The 20,866-nt window shown below is 31.4% G+C and overlaps 1 protein-coding gene and 1 long non-coding RNA gene across 8 annotated transcripts; both read left to right on the forward strand.

Annotated features, from left to right (window-relative positions):
• Window positions 1-1,899: 1,899 nt before the first annotated feature.
• LOC105319641 (uncharacterized) lies at window positions 1,900-13,227 on the forward strand. Of its 7 annotated transcripts, none has more exons than XM_034447037.2 (11): window positions 1,922-1,966; window positions 2,357-2,538; window positions 4,995-5,192; window positions 5,303-5,464; window positions 6,918-6,965; window positions 7,633-7,692; window positions 9,376-9,432; window positions 9,736-9,789; window positions 12,028-12,081; window positions 12,275-12,350; window positions 12,550-13,222. In XM_034447037.2, exons 2-11 carry the CDS (start codon window positions 2,472-2,474, stop codon window positions 12,644-12,646), a joined length of 873 nt encoding a protein of 290 aa, XP_034302928.2. In that variant the 5' UTR covers window positions 1,922-1,966; window positions 2,357-2,471; the 3' UTR covers window positions 12,647-13,222. The 7 variants fall into 7 exon arrangements, with proteins under 7 accessions (XP_034302929.2, XP_034302928.2, XP_034302927.2 ...); XM_034447036.2 differs by having other exon boundaries at window positions 7,636-7,692; window positions 9,733-9,789; window positions 12,550-13,221; XM_034447039.2 differs by having other exon boundaries at window positions 5,064-5,192; window positions 9,733-9,789; window positions 12,550-13,220.
• Window positions 13,228-15,340: 2,113 nt separating this feature from the next.
• On the forward strand, window positions 15,341-18,556 carry LOC117681648 (uncharacterized). The gene is made up of 6 exons (XR_004596265.2): window positions 15,341-15,642; window positions 15,736-15,945; window positions 16,074-17,614; window positions 17,806-17,850; window positions 18,052-18,121; window positions 18,307-18,556. It is a non-coding gene; the product is annotated as an uncharacterized lncRNA (long non-coding RNA).
• The last annotated feature ends 2,310 nt before the right edge of the window (window positions 18,557-20,866 follow it).

Here is a 20,866-nt window from a genome sequence, read left to right on the forward strand (position 1 = left end):
TCCGCAAAGCGATTCAAAAAAATGCGTAAACTATGTCATTGGTAGAAATCGAATTTATGCTATATAAATTTTTTAACATTATGTTCATCAAAATAGAACCATTATTCTAAAAAGTCCAACTCTCTCAATAAAGACCAAATTACAGCATTTTCCATCCCCTTCAGTACAGGGTATTTCAAATCATGCGTGTACACTAACGAGCGCATTCAAATAAAAGAATGCTTACTCCATCTGTCATATTAGATACTTTTTATTGAATTGTCTGAATGTGCAAAACATTAATATCCTATTTATAGTGTTTCTACAGATAACGTGTACAGGCAATGCATAGGGTATATTACTAAACGTATAACTAAAATAATTTGACACTTTTTTTGTAAATAGAAATTGCCATGTTTTATTTTCTTATGGTCTCTGTTTATACTAGTCACAATACTGTATTATTTATCTATGTTTTATATATGCAGGATTGTTTCTTTGATTAACTGTATTGTGTTTTTTGTAGTTTACATTGTGGCATCTTTATGTTATATTTTGTACTTTGTCACCTATTATATTATTTAATAAATGACCATTCTTATTACTTAATCAATGTCTTGAGTTGTATTGTGTCAAACCGAGCACCACCATATCAGTAATCCATAAATAATGATATCTTTATTTTTTTAGACTAGGGGACATTTCTAATACATCTATTTTTATTACTGCCATTTTAACTTCTGATATGAAATAACAGGAAGTGACCCACAATTCGCGATACACTGCATGATGGTGTCATAATAACCCCTGTTAAAGTTGCTATTTTAAAGACACAAGCGCCTTACTTTTTACACTACACTGAAAAGGATTGAAATTGTAAGAATTCGCAAAAATGTGATGCAGAGTTCTCCTAAAAAAATTTAAATTCAGGCTTACAGGTTTTATAACTGACAAAAACACTGTGCCGGATCATTATGCAAGACTTATTGTCTTTTACTAATTAACAATTTTTAATTAGTCATTGACTCATAAACATTAAAAATTGTTAATAAGTGAAAGACACACGTGCCAAGGCGGCATTTTTGCACCCGAATAAGGCGCATATTTCTCTAAAATTTTATTAATGTCCATTGATAGACCATAGCTTATAAAGAGTATTTAACAATCTTTGACTTAAGGGCATCTCACCTGACAAGTGAGTTATTTACCTTTAAACATAAATATACCACAGAAAAAAATTCTCAGGATTTTACAGGATTTTTTACAGGGTTATCTTGTGGAAAATGCCTATCCTATGGGAAAATATTAAATCCTATAGGAAGTTAAAATAATATAATTTCCTACAGGAAATTAATATATTCCTGTAGAAAAAACAATTCCTGTATGAATTTTGATTTCTCCTTAGGGATTTTTCTTATATTAATGTTTGAGAAAAACATTTTTTCAGAGGAAAACGATGGCTTATATGTTGTGTACCACCTTAATGCTACTAAATTGTAAAATTTGTTTGGGATTCAATGTTTCCATTTTTTTAAATGTTCATTATTGGGTTTCGGTTTATTAAATGACAAAGAAATATTTCTGAAAAGGAATTGAGTAATAAAGGTGTACCTAAGAAACTGTTTCTAGGTAAGTGTGTGTTTCTTGATTTGAATGTTTGTCGGACAGTGGTTCTTGTCGAGGAGAAGATATAACACGAATTCAGAAGTAGAATGTTGATCTGGTCGTTTATCAACATTAATTTCTCTTAGTAAGACTAGGGATCTGCTTCCAATTCGAACAAAAATATTATTCTATATCTATTTATATACATTGATATATCTTTTAAATTTCTCAAAGTTTGTAAAACAAATCAATTCTGGGCCTTGTCGTTATAAATCTTGTTCTTAGCAGAATGATAAAAACCTAAAAGGCTTAAAACCAACTTAGTTCATTTTTATCGCTAGACTCTAGATCGGCATGGTTTGTCAAGGATTGTTCTATCGAGGTAGGTGTACTATTAGTAGCATAGATGTGATTTTGTGTTACAAGTCTTTTCTTCTAAGAAATAAAAATATATCTTATATATAATGTTAGCTAAGCATAAAATATCTTCACTAAATTGTTCTTTTTTTTCAATTTTAGAAATATAAAGTAAAGTTGTTCATAATGTTCATACATGAGATTTCCTAATCACACGAATGTACAGTTACACCTCATTATAAATCATGATAATTCAAATCTAATGATAATTTGAAGCCTGAAATGAATGTACCGTGGAATTATCTTATATTTTACGTTTTCATAAAAATATATCTATTCTAAATATCTATGATGAATATTTTATTTTTTTGTGGTTTTTCTTTAACACTCAAAGCTAGTAAAACCATCCTTTCAGATTTATTCCGTGTGAGATATCATTCTAAAATTCTAAAAGACATAGATATGTTAAATGATGAGAGCTTACTACCCAACAACGAAACGCAAGCCTAGATAATCTGTGAGAGGATTTCATGGATCCGCGAATATTCTTCCTGGTTTCAATTTACTGGGTTTTTGGAGTTTCCATTGTTGATATAAGTAAGGTTTGTTTGTTGCTTGGGAAACAGATAAGCAAAAGACCAGAATTAAGGTAGTCGATAATAATAAGAATTATAAATATATATACAGCTTACTCCACTTATATTGAACTCGCTTATTTTGAAATTCCGCTTATTTTGAAATAGAAATAAATCCCCAGATTTTACCTCTCATATTCTTTGCATTGATTTCACGGATATAATGAAATCGGTTATTTTGAAATATCGCTTATATTGAAGCCACTGATCGGTCCCCAAATGTGATAATTAGTTGTTTTTATAACGGTTATATTGAAGTTCTCCCTGGCGGCTGTCGTCACGGTTGGTGACAGTAATTATGCCAGACTGACCGGTTGATATACAGTTCAGTTTTTTGTTTTTTTTTTTAGAGTGGTTCAGTTTATTTTCACTCAACACCATATAATGGTACAAGAGGTACATAAGAAGAACAAACATATTTACATAAATACAATATAGTTGTAAAGTTCAAGAAAGTAAGTGGGGTGAACGAACAATATGATTAATTTTTGAAATAAAGAAACACAGTTTTCTTAATGTGATATAATCGACTGAAGACATGATTTCATAAAACTTTTTAGTGTTAGGAGAAGAACAGTAATATGTATCTAAAAACTGACTTCGTAATTTACTTAATGCCTTGCATTCTAATATAACATGAAATTCATCACCAATTTTGTTACAATTACACAAATTACAATAACGTTTACTTCTTTCAACAATACTCCACCTTCCTATTTCAACCGGAAGATGATGATTTGTAGCTCTAAACTTAACTAATATTTTTCGTAATTTACTGGGTAACAAGAGTAAGTAGCGTTCACATTCAAAATTTGTTTTATAAATTCTATATATAACACCCTTAGTCGATTCCTGAATATCGTTATGCCATTTTTGTAAAAATTGATCTCTTAACCTTTGGTTAATAGTTGTCTTAATCCAACTGGAGTTATAATGGTAAGATTCATGATCACACCATAAATTTGAAAGCCCACATTTATCTAAAACATTTTTTGAAGAGCATAGCCATGGATTTAATATTTGTCCCTTATCAAAAAGAATACGTACATACATATATATGATTTTGCTTAACTTGTTTTCACTGCTATTGATTATGTTGGCCCAGAATGAAATCATTCTAGTAAAAATGGTTATATACAGAGGAAATCGTCCAGTTTCACCATATACCATGTAACTAGGTGTACAACTTTTCAGATTAAGTATATGTTTCAAATATTTTAAATGGACACGTTCAATAATCTCAATATTTTCATAACCCCAAACTTCGCATGCATACAATAAAACTGGTACAACAATTTTATCAAATAAATCTAATTGACACTCAATAGGTAAATTAAAAGTTCTTATCTTCCTTATAACTCCATACATTGATTTCTGTGCTTGCTCACATAGCCGTTTTTTTGCTTTGAAAAATGAACCTGTTCTTGAGAAAATTACACCGATATAATTAAATTCCTTAACTATTTCAATAGGTAAACCATTATATGAAAAGACATATTTGGGTTGACGACCTTTAGAAAATACAACAATTTTTGTTTTACAAATATTAACAGTAAGTTTCCACGTATCACAGTATCTATAGAATTCATTAAGGGCAAACTGTAAGTCGTTTGCAGACTCAGCTAAAATAACAGTATCGTCTGCATAAAACAGGATAAACATTTTTAAATATAAAAATAGTTCCTTTTCAATTCCCTCAGTAATTGTAGACAGTCCAGTTATGTTTTTATCTAACAAATAATCTTCTAGATACAAAGGTGTGAATTGATAAGTTTCTCTTCATGTGTGTTTTTATACTTTTATTAAAAAGTAAAATTTATTCACTGTTTAATGTTTTGTTTTTACGAAAACGGATGTATTAAGGCTAGACGTAATATGGAAACCCCACGGAAAAGAAATACCTTATCTCCGGACGCTCAATACAAACTAGTTATGTCTATTGATGAAAGAACAAAGCCTAAATTCGAAATAGCTAAGGATTTTGAGATTATTGCGTGTACACTTACGATGATATACAAGCAGCGTTCAGCAATATTTGAAGCGTTTGAGTGTGGTGATTTTTCTCTAACGTTTTTCTAAAACGTAAAAGAATGCGATCCGAGATTATGATGAGGTTTAAGATAGTAACAAAACGAAACTTACAAAACTTTCGGATATAATTCTAATCAAACTTTCAAGGACTAATGTTCCATGTAATCCGTTTATTGTAATAGATAAATGATGATCTAATAATTTGTTCGGGTTTGGTTTTCTATGCTTACATCGGGATTGAACTTTCCAAAATGGCGGCTTCACGTCAGTCAATTTCGCTTATATTGAAATACGGATATATTGAAATAATTTGCATGGTCCCATGAATTTCAATATATCCGGAGTAGGCTATATATATATATATATATATATATATATATATATTAGAATATCGTTGCAATGACACATTTTTGCCGAGTAACGGATCCATTTCATCGGAGTATTACCCTCTTGCAGCTGCAACTTGTGATATGGTTTGGCCGAACAATAGTAGGCAGGCTTTGGACACTTTTGTCGGACTTCACAAACAGGGATGTCCCGCGAGGAACCAATGTAGTCCAGTATTCTTGTCACGGTGGTTGAATGGTAGGACTTAAATCTTACTATTACATTTTCTAGTATAGAAAAGAACGGTAGAATTTTTTTAAACACTTCCTGGAGGTGATCTTCCTATTTTGATTTTTATCTTCTTTCAGGGACCATTTCGTTTTCAATTGGCTCCATATCCAAACCAATTTGTGAGATTAACGCTACCGGATGTTGTGAAAATAACACCATGATCAAAGTCGGGAACTGCTCATCATTCCATGTATATTTCCATCGCAACTCCACAGGCTGCGATGAGGCTCATTGTTACGGTATGCAATGTACTTATTGCATAAACACTAAAACTGCATATAAACGTTACTTAAGGTATCCGATCCATATTAGGACCAACTGTTTCCAACCTTGAATATTCATCATGTATTTAATACTACATTTAAAGCATTTAAGAGTAGAAAAAGATTTAACGAGACAAATTTTCAAATATAAAGTATTAACTTAGCAGTAATTAATTAATGAAGATTGCATTAAGGTCTATGCAGACAAGCACATTTTTTCAGATAAAAAAGTAATTACTAGGAGTATTAAAAATGCTTTGGTGAAAAGATGTATTTTATCCATAGGAATACTAAAACTACTGAAAATAAATTTGATATCGTGTAGATTTTTTTGGAATTAATTTTTTTTAGAATAAAAGCAAATGGGGACAACTCTTCCAAAAAAGGAAAAGGTCATTAATTAGGACACATTCCACACTTACATATAGATACTTAAATAGAAACATTATGTTCAAGTATACTCAGTGTTAAGCCCATACATATCTGTTATGCACCCAGATTCATTGAATCTGAGGCTATTATGGATCGGATACCTTAAGGTCAAGATCTAGTGGTTGATTTCAGAGTGTATTTTTATAGAATAATTTTGATATTATATTTGAGTTAAGAAATGTTTTCCCGTATTTTACGGTTTTAAAGAAATTATGTAGATAAAGAAACATATATATTAGATCAGCGTAAAAGTAATTCTGATATCTATATTCAATAACATCATTTTAAAGGAAGGTCAAGAGCTTGTCTAAAGTCAAATTTGGAGAGATTGTAGGTATTCAAGATACATTTCATTGGTCAAAATAAACAAAACTCCGAGATTTGTTACTGATTTTTTTTCATATTTCATAGAAAATAACAGTTTAAACCCTGATTTTTCATTGTGTTTACCAAACATGCAGTCTCATAGAAAGAATCTGTTTCTTGATTCATGAACATGTAGGCATCTTTCATTTACTAGATCTTTACCTTGATATCGATTTCATAGTATGTTTGTCTTCATCAAGGGTCCCCCTCACTTTGGGGAAAATCTTTCGCAAACATTCACAAACTTAATAGATTTAAAGTTCCAGTATCTGAACGACTCGTAAATTATATAATGAATGTTTCAATTTGGGGAATTCTAAACCTTTACAAATATTCGATTTCTTGAAAACAAACCTTCATGCCGTATTCGATCTCAATACACAAAGCAATTGAATCACCTTGCTGTTGTGTACTGTCATTAAAAACTAAAGTCACATGGTGTAGAGGATCCTTAAATACACGTACACTGACACATGAAATTATATTTTGTTAGAGAAAGTGTTTGATATTTGATGGTAATGAAAAATAAAAAAAAATAAACATTAAAATATAATTGTGTTATATGTTTACGTGATATTAATCTTCATAAACTTTACTTTTGTTTCATAATATATTTATGTATATTATTTAGTAAACGGGCCAGATGTGTATCCTACTCCTGGAAAAAGTACAAGTGGTGGTAAACAGGACTAATTTCAAGTTTACTGAAACAATTAAGCAATTTCTAGTGAAAAAATACAAAGACTTTTTTTGTTTGTTTAATACTTGAATGGTAAAGTGTCACAATTGTTTATCATTTCAAAATGAATCAAAGTTATCTGTAAAATAATAATTTTAAAATGATACATGTACCTACTATTTAAAGGGGCATGGTCAAGATTTTGGTCAAAAATTATTATTCATATTTTAATGTCTACGATGCTTAATTAAGGCATTTTTAATAGGCAACTACAATTTGAGTGTTATTTGTTGAGTTATAAGCGAGTTACAAAGCTTACACTTCTTTCCTATGTGAGCAAAGCTTTTGTTCATGTTTTGAATTTTGAAGTGAAAATTCCAGTTTTAGACCTAAACGTTTGGAACTGTTTATTTATGTTTCAAATTAATAAGAAGACCGCAAAACAGCTTGAAAAATATTTTTACTGGTATACTGAACCTTTGTAAACAAAAACAGGGCACGAGCCTTGTTTACATGACAAAGAATTGCGAGCTCTGTATCTTGCTTATAACTTTTCTACTCACTCTAAAATTTTATTTGATCATTAGAAATGCATTCCTAAAGCATTTTAAATGATAATAATAAAAAAATCAATATTAATATGTATATCTTATATCTATATTTATAGCAGTAGTGTTACCAATCAACACGGGAAACGGAACCAGTCCAAGTAGTTATACAACTTCAAGTAGGTTCGACAATTATGTTAGATATTGACGTTACCATTTATCGCGTAAACAACTCATTTAAGATAAATAATGTCTTAAATGATGCTCTTTAAGTTATCGTATTGAGTAAGATAATATCAGACAATATATTCTAAATATCTTCCATTCTATGGAAAGTGGGTGTTTTTTTGAGTGAGGGGGTAATTTTGTTCTTTTATTTACTCATTAATTTATTTATTAATTTATTTACTTATTGTATAAACATTACTGAGACATCAATTTATCAACTGAAAAACTAATATCAGAATCGTATTTTTCTGAACATATTATAAGTCAGTAACATAAGTCAGTAACAAATAAATGACATACTCAAAATATGTATTGACACACAGCTAATAACTTTTCCAACTTTTCATAAGTAATTAGATCAAAACTAATATTTTTGATACGATCTGATAGAGTTTAGTATTGAATTTCAACGTCTTTCAAGTCAACAAATTTCTAAGATGACGTTACCTACTTCTAAGCCATACTAAGATGTTGATTTTTCTTCTACAACATATGAAGCAATAGATGCATGTTAAAATTGTAACAATTGTTTAGCGTTTTTGACACAATTGTCATAGATGAGATTTCAATAAGACAATCAAACCTGTCTCTCAACCTTGGATTTTCTTAAGCATTGATAAATTGTTTGCAACTTTCAGTAACTAACATAATATTAATTTAATATAAATAATTTAATTCAATATGAATAGACTTGTCATCACAATTAGATAATGGTAAAATCCATTTAGCTTTATCTTTTAAAAAAACATTACTGACTTTTGGTTTGAAGACATAGTTTTGTAGAAAGCAGTACATGTATAAGGGGAATCAGAATCATTTAACAGAGTGTTTTCAACTGTCGTTTTTATTAACCGGATTTTTTTTTAGATACCGTATTTTCCTTGCAATATCGAAGGAATAGTCTTCTACATTTTTTCGACTTAATTAAATAAAAAAAATCATTTAGAGTAAAAAATGCTTCCCTTAAAGATTAATTGCTTTTTATGAATATTGATGAACAAAAAAAAGTCACTGGACAGCTCTACAAAGTTTAAAAACAAATTCATGAAAAACAGATTCTTAATATTACACTATGTATTCTTACGACACATGACGTCATAGTTATACACTGTGTAAGTTTTCATCTGATAATTGACTTGGATTGAAAAACAAGATAAAGCTAATGTAGATGCCTTCAGTAAAAAATATATCATTGTTTATACTTTATAACAACTAATCGATTAAGAAAATTTTAGTTGATAATCGTCGTGATCTAGTAAGGGTCAAGTACTCAAATACTTGTAACAGCCTTACTTAAGGCTGTCTAATACGTTTTCTTTTATCAATTGACAAAAATGTTGGTTTGTTTAGCATTGAAAATGTTTTCCTGCGTAAATGTGTTGCGTCTAGTAGTAAATCTGTTGTGCAGCTCACATCTACATGTATAATGTTTACACAAACGATTGATTTGAAACAAAAGACGTGGAAAACATGCGATAAAAAAGTCTTTTTACTGACTATATAATTTAATTTGTAGTGTGTTTTCTATCCTCTCACGAAGGCTCGGTAAAACACACAAATAGTTGGATATATCATCTACCATTTCAAATCACAAGAGACACTATATCTAAAACTCTTTTATACATTTATATCAGTGGAGACACAAATGGAAACGGGAAACACAACACTTCCAAGTCGACATACAACTTCAGGTAGGCTTGACATTTACCTTTTGAATAAGTATTACTACAACTCGTTGGATAATTATTATCTATCATTGCAAATCATAAGAGATCCTATATATTTAACTAATATGCATCATTATATCAGTTAAGACACAAATTAACAAGGGAAACAGAACAACTTCAAGTGGACATACACCTTCTGATAGACTTTGCATTTACAGTATGTAAAAGCATTACCACAACTCGATGGATAAACATCATCTACCATCGCAAATCATGAGAGAGATCCTATATCTAAAACTAGTATATTTTGTATATTCATTTCAGTAGGATCACAAATTAACGCGGTAAACGGAACAAATCAGAGTGGACATGCATCTTCAGGTAGGCATATCATTTATATTATTTATTAGAATTGCCATTTATCAATTAAAAAAACTCAGTTAAGGTAAATGTGTTATTAAACGACGCACTTTTTTTAAAATCAGAATTAAGCTTTAGTTAATTATTAGATATAATAACTTAAACCTTCTTTATATCCTTTATTAAAATGGAAAGTATTTTCTGTATTAACAGATATGAAACATCAAATCATATGGTGAAAAATATAACAGTAAATGTATATATACTGATCCTCAGTTCTAAGTGTTTATCCAATAAAATGTTTTTATTAAATGAAATTTACATATTTGTTTGTCTTGTCGTTGTGGTGACTGAATTACACCGTTCTATCAAAAAGTTTTACCTCTGGTTGCGACCCGAGACCATTTGATATCACAAACACTTCTGGTTTTATTGAATTTCGCTCAAGCTTTCTGGTTGTTTTAAAATCTATTTACATGATGATACAGTAATGGAAGATAATGATTACACTAAGGAAATTTTATCTGGGTTGTTTATATGATTGTTTATTGTTTAAAACAATGTCAAGGATCAAATGAACAAAAGATAGAACAACCTGTCGTAACACCAACATTATTACAGTCCTTTCCTCAAAGGTCATTTTGCCCATATGAAGAATTTTTTACAAATAAAACCGATATTAAAAACTTAATATATCGATTACAAAAAGTTCTATACAAAAACAGTGATCATAAAACTAATTGTTATTGAACAACAATCAAAAGATTTCTATTTTATGGAATTTGGCTTAATAAAAAGAAACAAAAAAAACCCAAAAAACAAAAACAAGAGGCCCATGGGGGAACATCGATCACCTTAACAATTGCCATAATAAAATCGACTATACGGAGCCATATGCAAAATGTCTGCACAATGTAGTAAAAAACATCCTGTGCAAATTAACAAATTTCTCCAGATTTTCTTTTGTTTAACATTGATACCATTTTGAAAGATTTAGTAGTCATACATTATCATAATTATATAGAATTATATATAGATTATTGTAATCTTTAAACGATATTACACAACTGTTTAGTATAAACCTACATTAAACTTTGAACCACTTGTCTGAATCGTTAAAGTCTATACAATTAGGAATCAATAAATATCAACTGCAGATACATGCATAAAAGTAAAACAATAAACCATAACGTTTGAGGTTTTTTTAAAAAGTGAAAATAATTGATTTTATTTTGTATATAAAAATCTATCCCACAACCTTCCCCCAACACCACTCACGTTCTGGCACCATCATTACCCGGATATTATGATTTTAACAAATTTGAATCTTCACTAACTGAGGATGCGTCAACACAAGTTACAGCTTTTCTGGCCTGATGGTTTTTAAGTAAAAAATTTAAATAGCAACAAAAATTTCAACATCCCCTATTGTGGTCCCATCCTACTCCTTAGAATCATGATTTGAAGAAACTTGATTTTACACTACCAGGGGTTACTTCCTTAAAAGAAACAGCTAACGAATTGGTTCCTTATATGCTAAAATTCAACGCTCCTCAATTGCGGCTACATCCTATCCCTGGAGATCATGATTTGATCATACTTGAATCTACACTACACGAGGAAGCTTTTACGCAAGTTACACCTTGTCTGGCCATATGGTATTTGGAAAGATAATTTTTAAAGATTTTATCACTATATTCCTGCGTAAAAAAACTTACGCCCTCATGGTGTTTTCCCCAGGGATAATGATTTAATCAACTTAAATCAACACTACCTGACAATGCTTTTACATAAGTAAAAGATTGCCTAGCCAATTGGTTTTTGAAAAAATGATAATTGATAAGATTTTTCACAATAAATTTTATGTAACAATTTGACCATCCCTCATTGTGTTCATTCCTTTTGGATCATGGCTTAAACAAACCCTTTTTAAGGATGCTGTCGCACAAGTAACAGTTTTTTAAGCAATTTGTTTTATGAAGATTTTTGTCTGTATATTTCTATGTAGGAACTTAAAGAGGGGATAAACATAAAGTATGGTTGTTCAATTCTATTGAATTTATTCACTTGAATATGAATAAATAATGTAAGAATTCGTTCCCCTTCCCCAATTGCGATCCATTCTACCCTCGGGGATCATAATTTAATCAAACTTGAATACACTAAGGATACTTACACTCTGGTTAATTGGTTAATGAGAATTTTTGTAAATAACTCGTGCATACAATATACTTTTACAACTCGTATTTATTGCAATAGTGTCACCAATAAAAACTGGGAGCGGAACAAATCGAAGTGGTCAGACATCTTTAGGTAGGTTTGACAATTATATTGTGTATTTTCTTTTTCGATTATCGAGAAAAAATGTATTCAAGTCAGTTAAATTAAATACCCTTCCACTGAAAGAGGATCATTAAGCTTCATATTTAATTTGATTTATTATTGAAAGCTATACTCTAAAACTGAATAATTTTTCATCGTGACATATTTTTGTTTCAACTTGAAGCTCGTGTTCCGGTTTGGTCAATTTGCCTTATAACAATTTCGATTGCATCAAATATTTTTCTAACACTAGGATTAGTGTACGTTTAATTATAAAGGCATCTCTCTCTCTCTCTCTCTCTCTCTCTCTCTCTCTCTCTCTCTCTCTCTCTCTCTCTCTCTTGAAATTTAGCACTGTATATATTTTACATTTTAAGCGTTAACACGTTATATGAAGTTTTACATTTTTTCAAAGGTATATAAAAAGATATTCATTTAAGTAACCTACATCTTTTACAGATTTTTATGGCTGAAAAATAAGCGTAGAACACATGCAGCTGCTGACATAAGAGCAGAAAATACGGAAGTTATTAAAATAGGAAATCGAATTAAATGACAAATAAAGATATTTTCTAATTTATAAGAATGTTGTACGTGATTCTGTTGCAATTACTCCCATATATTTGTTAATCACAGCAGTATAGTCCGTTAATTCTCGTCAGTGCCATTTTGTCTATTTCTATGTGTGCAATATGGGTGTAATATATTACAAATTTTAGCAGATGGAAGTAAGCTGGTCGTCGTAACGTTAAATTAATATAATAAATTAATGTAATCGTTATCCGTGTTGTCATTAGATTATATTATAATTATCATAAGTATTAAAATCATAACTATGTTATTGAAATTGTTGTCCATATATTTGTTTATGTATCTTAATAGTTTTGAAAATATTAAGTTGTATTTTGATTTGTTATTCATTTGTACAGACAGCCCTTCAGATGACCTAGCATTTTGTTATAAGACCCTAATCTTAACCCATTCACCAGCGTACGCTGTTGTTTTGATGTGCGTTATTATTTCGATGCCAACAATCAGTTGTTAGTGTATGTGTTTGTACTGCTACCTATCTACGTAAATAGTCCATGTTATTGCATCTTTTTTTAATTTGTTATCATTGTAACCTTCTTTGTGTTTGTAAGATTTGTATATTGATATACTGTTGCACTGTTTTTAAGGGGGAAAGCGGTCATCTTTCACTTTTGAAGATAAAAATGTAAACATTTCTTAACTGGATTGTTTCTGCCTAAAATGACTAAAACTATCGTCAAAAAATGTGAGGCTATACCTGCTTTTTGGTATGCAAATGTACGCATACAAGAACAGAACAATGCATTTTAATCACTTCGAACTGCACAGCTTCAGACTGAAATTCAAGATAAAAAAAAAAAAGGAGTTCCACTCTACAAGCATCCTCTACTGACCGGTCACACCCATCGTGTTCTCTTTGTTGTTATTTGTTAAATCCGTAGACAATTCGGTTAAGAAATATACAGCAATTTAAAAAAATTCACCGGGGTAGGAAGTTGGTTGGTCATGTGATAAAATCCTGTGAAACCTGAAGAGCTTCTCAGTAGATTTGATCACGTACCAAATATCTTTATATCCCGGTGAACTTTTTAACATTGCTATTTATTACTTATATTTAAATTTGGAAATGACAAATTATTCAGAACTGTTAAAATTACCGAGATTTTACAATAATCCATTGTGACGTCATGAAAACGTTAATTCAAAATTGAACGTTTTCGCTATTCTATAGGTTTATATAAGGAAACATATTTGCAAATGTAAATATTGATAAATAATGGTCTAACAATAAGCATTTATTAAAAAAGTCATACATCCCTTGACCTAACGGCTGAAAAGGTCGTTGTATTGATCATAGAACTAACAAAATGATAACTTCGATCAAGACTTGATATTCTTGTTTTATTAAGTTGACAACTTGTTTGTCAGTAGCTAATACCTCTTACGATTGATCATACGTCGAACATGCCCTTGCGTTTCGAATCATATGTATATTGCTACATATATAGAAAAAGGTTTGCTAAGAATGGCGCACAATTGGCACTCATGGGAATTCAACAGATTGTTGGAAGACCTGGGGCTCGTAACATAAAGGGTACTTAAGTCTAAGACAGTGCTTAAGTAGGACTTATGTACATTCTTAGACTTAAGTCCGTAACTAGAAGAGTGCTTAGCTAGGATAATTTACCTAAAACTTAGGCTGCCGGTAGAGGTGACTTAAGTATGTCTTAAATATTGTTTTCATACATTTAGAAGTTTCATTGTTAATTATTTCAATTCAGCCTTTGAATACAGATTATTAATCACACATTCACACAAAACCAATATATAAATATTCACCAATATAAAAGTTTTGATTTAATTTATATAAATTTAAGCAGTGTTCCTAATGAGCTATATTGTTTTCCTTATAATATGCAACTGGGCTGCTGAATAGGTTGTAAACACGTAATGGTCAGTTCACAAGAAGTAACTATAATTATGTAAACTCGCGAAACTTGAGAAATTGAAAAAAGGACGTACGAAGACAGAAAAACCATCAGTGATTATAAAGACGATTGCCTCATTTCATTACTGTAACAATGTTTATCCACTTAATGAAAAATCATACTCAGAGTATGTGAATTGCCTTATTGGTGGGGTAAGATGTATAACAAAAGATAAAAAAAATAAATCCACTAAATTATTCTATCAAGTTCTAACAGCATCGCGATATTACGCCACAGGCAATCTTCGAGAACGACTAAAATAGTGAATATTCGTCAAAACAACAGACTGAAAAACATTGCCTAAGATCCATCGCTTTGAGCTTTTTAAAAATTTTAAGTACGTATGTACATGTATGTATACCATGCAACCTTGAATTTTGTGTCTGTATATTTACATCTACCCCATCTTATATCAAAGATATTAAGAATAAACAAGATATTAATCTAAGACAATGGTTTTATTATCAATGCATTCAAATTCAACAAAAGATAATATGAAAAATTCATTCCTAAATTTTAGCATAAGCATGACTTAGCTAAGTTTGTTTTATGTGACGGTATAAGACATACTTAAGTGGGACTTATGTAGGTCCTAAGATTCCGCCTAAGTCCTACTTATGACCCTACTTAAGTCAAAATCTTAGCATGCTTTATGTTACGAGCCCCAGGGGTTTATTACATATAATCGGTCAATTAGAAACGCAAGCATCTCTTTTATTTCATCTCCAGAATATATGTAAACGCAATGATCTATTCTAAATATCAAATGATAAATATTTCACTTTTTGTGATACTACCTTATCTTATCAATCAATGCTATATAAACCACTATTTTATATTTATTCCGTGTGCGAGATAATTTTAAAATCCTGTAATCTATTGATTGAGACACATAGACTTGTTGAATGGCGAGAGCTTACTACCCCACAACGGAACGCGACCCTAAATAATCTTGGACAGGATTTCATGGATCTTCGGAGATTCTTCCTGGTTTCTATTCAATGGCTTGTTGGGGTTACCATGGATGTTCTGTGTAAGTATTACGGTTTGTTAGCTGCTGTGGGAATCACCAATAACATTATTATGTTTCTGTAATTAATTTAAACAATTTTAATTAAAATTACAGTTGATGCTTGCAATGAAACCTTTCTGTCGAATAATGGAAGAGGTTCCATGTCGTCGGGTTATATTCCTATTGAAGCTGCTACTTGTGTGTTTTGGTCAAGCAATAATTGGCATATTCTGAACACATTTGTTGGACATCACACCACACTGGCGTGTCCAACATTGAGCCAATGCAATTCATCCAAAACATTTTCATGGCGATGGATGAATGGTTGGACGAACGTTTATCATAACAACTAATAACAAATAAAACAATATTTTCGATTGTTAATACCGAAATAGAACTGTATATTTTTGAAACACTTCCTGGTGATTACTTTAAGCTTTGTCTTCTTTCAGGGATGCTTCCGGTCTCAAAAGGCATCGAATACAAACAGTTTTGCGAGATTAATGCTACCGGATGCTGTGAAAATAAAACCAGCATGAAAATCAGCGCCTGTTTACCTGTCAGTGTATATTTTAATCGTAACTCTACGGGCTGTGTTGAGGCTCATTGTTATGGTATTTATTGACCAATATCTGACAACCTATATGCATGTACATGTTGTGTTGATTTGACTACATTCAGATCACGCTCGCCCTTCTCCGTAACCAATAAAAGGATTTACGGTGACGGAAATGGCAGAATTGTTACGATTGGATTTGACTATTGATGATATTATTGAATGCTTTTCGCCACATTGATTTGATTTGAACATTTCATTATGCAAAAATACATTTACATAAAAGGATTGGGCAGCAGGCAATGCCCATGTAAGCCTTCTCAACGTGGCCCGCCACGTTCTGGGAAAAAGTGTTGAAAACCAACATAGTACATGTATTATATTTCCATCTACCAATTATTATTCCCTCTTACAAAAACATATTGCTAATTCATAGCGCTTTTGAAACAGCCAGACTGAAATCTACACGCCCCATTTATCGATTGGTCGAGTTGGGGAGTAGTAGCTAGTATACCTTTGACTTCAACTCCATTTTTTTCAAGGTAAATTTAGGAACAATTATCTTTGCTGCGAAAAACAGTTAGGGGCTGAACCCTCTATGATTCTATGTGCCTAATGGTTAGGTCTAACTCTGCAAAAAAGTGGTTCCGACGCTTATGGACTAAGAGACAGTAGACACATGTTGTTCGATATATAACATAAAATAATTGAAAATTAATATAAGCAAGAGAATGATAGAATATATTCATCAATAAAAAAGTAACTAAACAGAAATATAATCTGGCAGCTGTATGGAATATAATTCTTCTTGAACTTTCTATATGTCTACTCTCTTTTAAGGTAAAACTAGGTGTGCACTTGTTGATTTTAAATTAGCATTTGCTACTGTCGAGAGAAATTGTCTTTGGGGCATGTTTTAAAAATCGGAATCAATAGGAAATGCTGGAAAATCTCACCTGAAGATGTAAATAAAACAGACACGCATTCACGCTGAAACAACTACGTTTACAATAACATGTAACAATCATTTAGTAATTCATTACACTGGTTGCTTGTAAAAAAAAATCCATTAATAATTCGATGATTATAAGTGCAATTAAAATATCAAATTATATCTGTTTTATGTTAAACTGAAAATTCATTATTTTATGCTATTACTTAATTCCGCGAATCAACTGCTTCAAATCGCGAGAATGTAAAATCGCGAGGGTCAAAATGTTATTATGGTTCAATTTAGTTTATACTTGTCCGAAAAATAACTGCGATATTTAAACTATGCAAGATGGACTTGTCCCGACTCTACTCGGATACTAATTCACTGCGTTTAATTAAGAATCTACAGTAGTACAGTGTATTTACCTTGGTAAAGATTACTTTTAGGTCCTATCAAAATTTTATTATATTTTTAGTGAACTCTTGGAACAAATATGAGCAGTGGTAAGCCGAACTACATATACTTTCCAGTTTTTTTTAAATAGCTTAACTCATCACATTGATAATCATTTTTAAAAAGTCCTTGGTCTGCTTATATCATATAAGGTTAAGTGTAACAGTTCCTGTTTTGAAATAGATAGTCTCTGTTAAAAAAAATATTTGTTAATAACACAACATATATTCATATAAACCAGTGAACAACAGAAACGAAACATGTCGATGTACCAATACATCTTCAGGTATGCTTTACATATGTCATCTATTAAAATTACCGTTGATCGAGTAAACAACTCTGTTAAGATAATGATATTTATATTAACTGAATCAGATGCACTATTAAATCAGAATAAATGTACATTGATATTTGATTCATTATTGAAGTTGCATAAACATTGCACAACTGAATAATTTCAAATGTGATTTTTTTTTCTATCTAGCAGCTGGCATCCCGATTTGGACAATTTGCCTCATAGCAATTCTGATTGCATCAATTATTTGTCTTACACTAGGGTTAGTGTACGTTTAATACTACTATCATATTTATACAGACAATTCTCTCTCTCTCTCTCTCTCTCTCTCTCTCTCTCTCTCTCTCTCTCTCATAGTATTTTAAAATGTAAAAAAAATCTGGGCTTTAACATTCTTTCAAGAGTATATAAACAATGTACATTCAAGTAACTGCACATCTTTTATAGATCACTATGGCGAAATGTTAACTTACAGCGCAAAACACATGACGTTGATGACCAAGCTCACGCACAAGCAGTTATTAGGAAACCCGTTGAAATTCGAAAAAATCGGATTGATGATAAATAAAAGATATCTTCTGATTAAGAAGAATGTTGTACGTGCTTTTGTGGCAATTGCTCCATTCATTTGTTAATAGTTGCAATTTAATGTGCATATTCTCGTCTGCGTCAAATGTTTCTATTCAGGCACGTAGCATCGGGGGAGGGGGGGGGAGGGGGGGGGGCTGGCCCCAAAACTGAACTATCATGCAGTCCCCCCCCCCCCCACTTTTTGGGAGCATGTTAAAAAATAATATGAAAATAAGGAAAGTAGGATTGAAATTGAAGTTTTATACTACGCCATTGTTGCTCTTGAGTTAGATGAGATAGATACAATGGTACTCGGATTAAAGATCGCCCTCAATCTTATTTCTTCATCAGCATTTACTAATGTCTCTGTGTACGTTATTATTAATTTCAACCTTGAGCCAACAGGCTCATCAGTATTAATAATGTTAAAGTTAATATCTCGAAGCGATGTTCAGCATTCATCAATTATATATTAATACCAGGAAAAGGTATCTGGCCAAAAACAGTTAAGACACACTCACCCTTAACTAGGTCGCTACAAGTACCTGCCTGACACTTCTTTTAATGATTGACTGTACAGTAAAACTGTTACATGTACCTACTTGTATGTATTTATCATTAAACATTATGATCTACATGTGCACTTTATTTTCACTTGTTCTTTAATGACTTACTGTATTGTGTGGAGAAAAAACATGTATGGATCATAAAAGAGGCTCTATAATTATATATATTAACATTTTCCAGTGTCTTTGCCTGTGATAACACTACGTATCGATTTTGTACTATATAACCCATAATACAAATGACGCCAAATTGAGGCGCCGGCGGGGTTTGCTTATTTATAGTTAAAGATTTAATTGTACGATAGCTTAAATTATATAAATGTAAGTAATAAGGAATCATTCTTTGAATATTATGAGGTGATAATTTCGGTCGGGTCGTGCACTTATCTTCATGTTTCTGATGTCAAGGGGCATCAAATGTTATGTAGGTCATGGGCCCTGTGGGTGGTCCTGACCCCTCTCGAACAGGAAGTGCATGAATATCTCGAAAACGGTTGAGATCCCCACCCCTTAACCATATATATTCTTGATCCTTAAAGGGCATCAAAAGGTATATAGGTAATGGGCCTCAGAGTTAAATTTAATTTTTCAAAACCGTAATGCACATTTATAGAACAGTCCTTATCATATCCCAAGATATGATGTGTCTATATCCATTAAATCATAAAAGGAGTTCTAGGATCTATGTTTTTTTGAAGTGATAAACGTCAATTTTCTGCTACTTTTTGACTCCCTGGATGAAATTTAAATTTTTAAAACCTTACTGCACATCTTTAGAACAGTCCTTATCATATCCCAAGATATGATGTGTCTATCCATTAATTCATAAGAGGAGCTCTTGGATCTTTTTTTTTTTAGTGATAAACGTCAATTTTCTGCTACTATTTGACTCCCTGGATGAAATTTAAATTTTTAAAACCTTATTGCACATCTATAGGACAACCCCAATTATATCCCAAGAGATGACGTAGCTACTACAAAAGTTGTAAGAGGAGTTCTGGGAACCATACTTTTTTTGCCAAAAAACGTCATTTTTTGTTGCTCACTGATCCCCTTAATAGAAAAAAAATTCTGGAACCTGATCTCACCTCAATATGACACCCCCAATCATATTCTAGAAGATCAATTGGCTACTGCCAAAAAAAAGACGTTTTTGAAACCAGTTTTTTTGGTAAAAAAAACGTCATTTTTCAGCCATTAAATGACCCCCAGGACAAAATTGAAAATTCCGAAACCTTATTGCGCATCTATAGGATACCCTAAAACATATTCCAAAAGATGAGTTGTCTACTGTTGAAAATGTAGGAGGAGTTCGAGGAAGAAGGTTTTTTGTGGAAAAAACGTCATTTTTTACCAATTATTTGACCCTGAGGACTAACAGAGAATTATTGAAACCTTTTTTGAAAACAACATGATACCCCAAATCAAACTCCAAGATTTCAGTTTGCTGGTTTATAAAATGTAAGAGCAGTTTGAGAAAGTAAAACGTGACAGACGGACGGACGGACGGACGGACGGACGGATGGACAGACGGACGGACGGTCAGAACAGGGTTACAACAATATACCCAAACTTTCTTTAGAAAGTGCGGGTATAATTAAGGATTAGTCCATCCATAACTGAGGTAAATTTACAACTGTGATATGAACTATATTGAATATCTATTATAAAAGTATTATGAGGGCGACATAAACCAAACTCGGGAATATGTATGGAGTTGGTTAAATGAACTTTTTGCACTTGGAACTTTTTTAAATAGTTGTCTGCCCCTTGCAAAAATTTATAAAATTTAATTATTAAGAATATGTACGGTAAATAATGATTTGTTTAGCATTATCAAAGAAAAGGAAAGGTTTTGCAACTTTTTACCA

The sequence above is a fragment of the Magallana gigas genome, chromosome 2, assembly GCF_963853765.1.
Source record: "Magallana gigas chromosome 2, xbMagGiga1.1, whole genome shotgun sequence".
NCBI classification, from domain to species: Eukaryota; Metazoa; Mollusca; class Bivalvia; order Ostreida; family Ostreidae; genus Magallana; species Magallana gigas.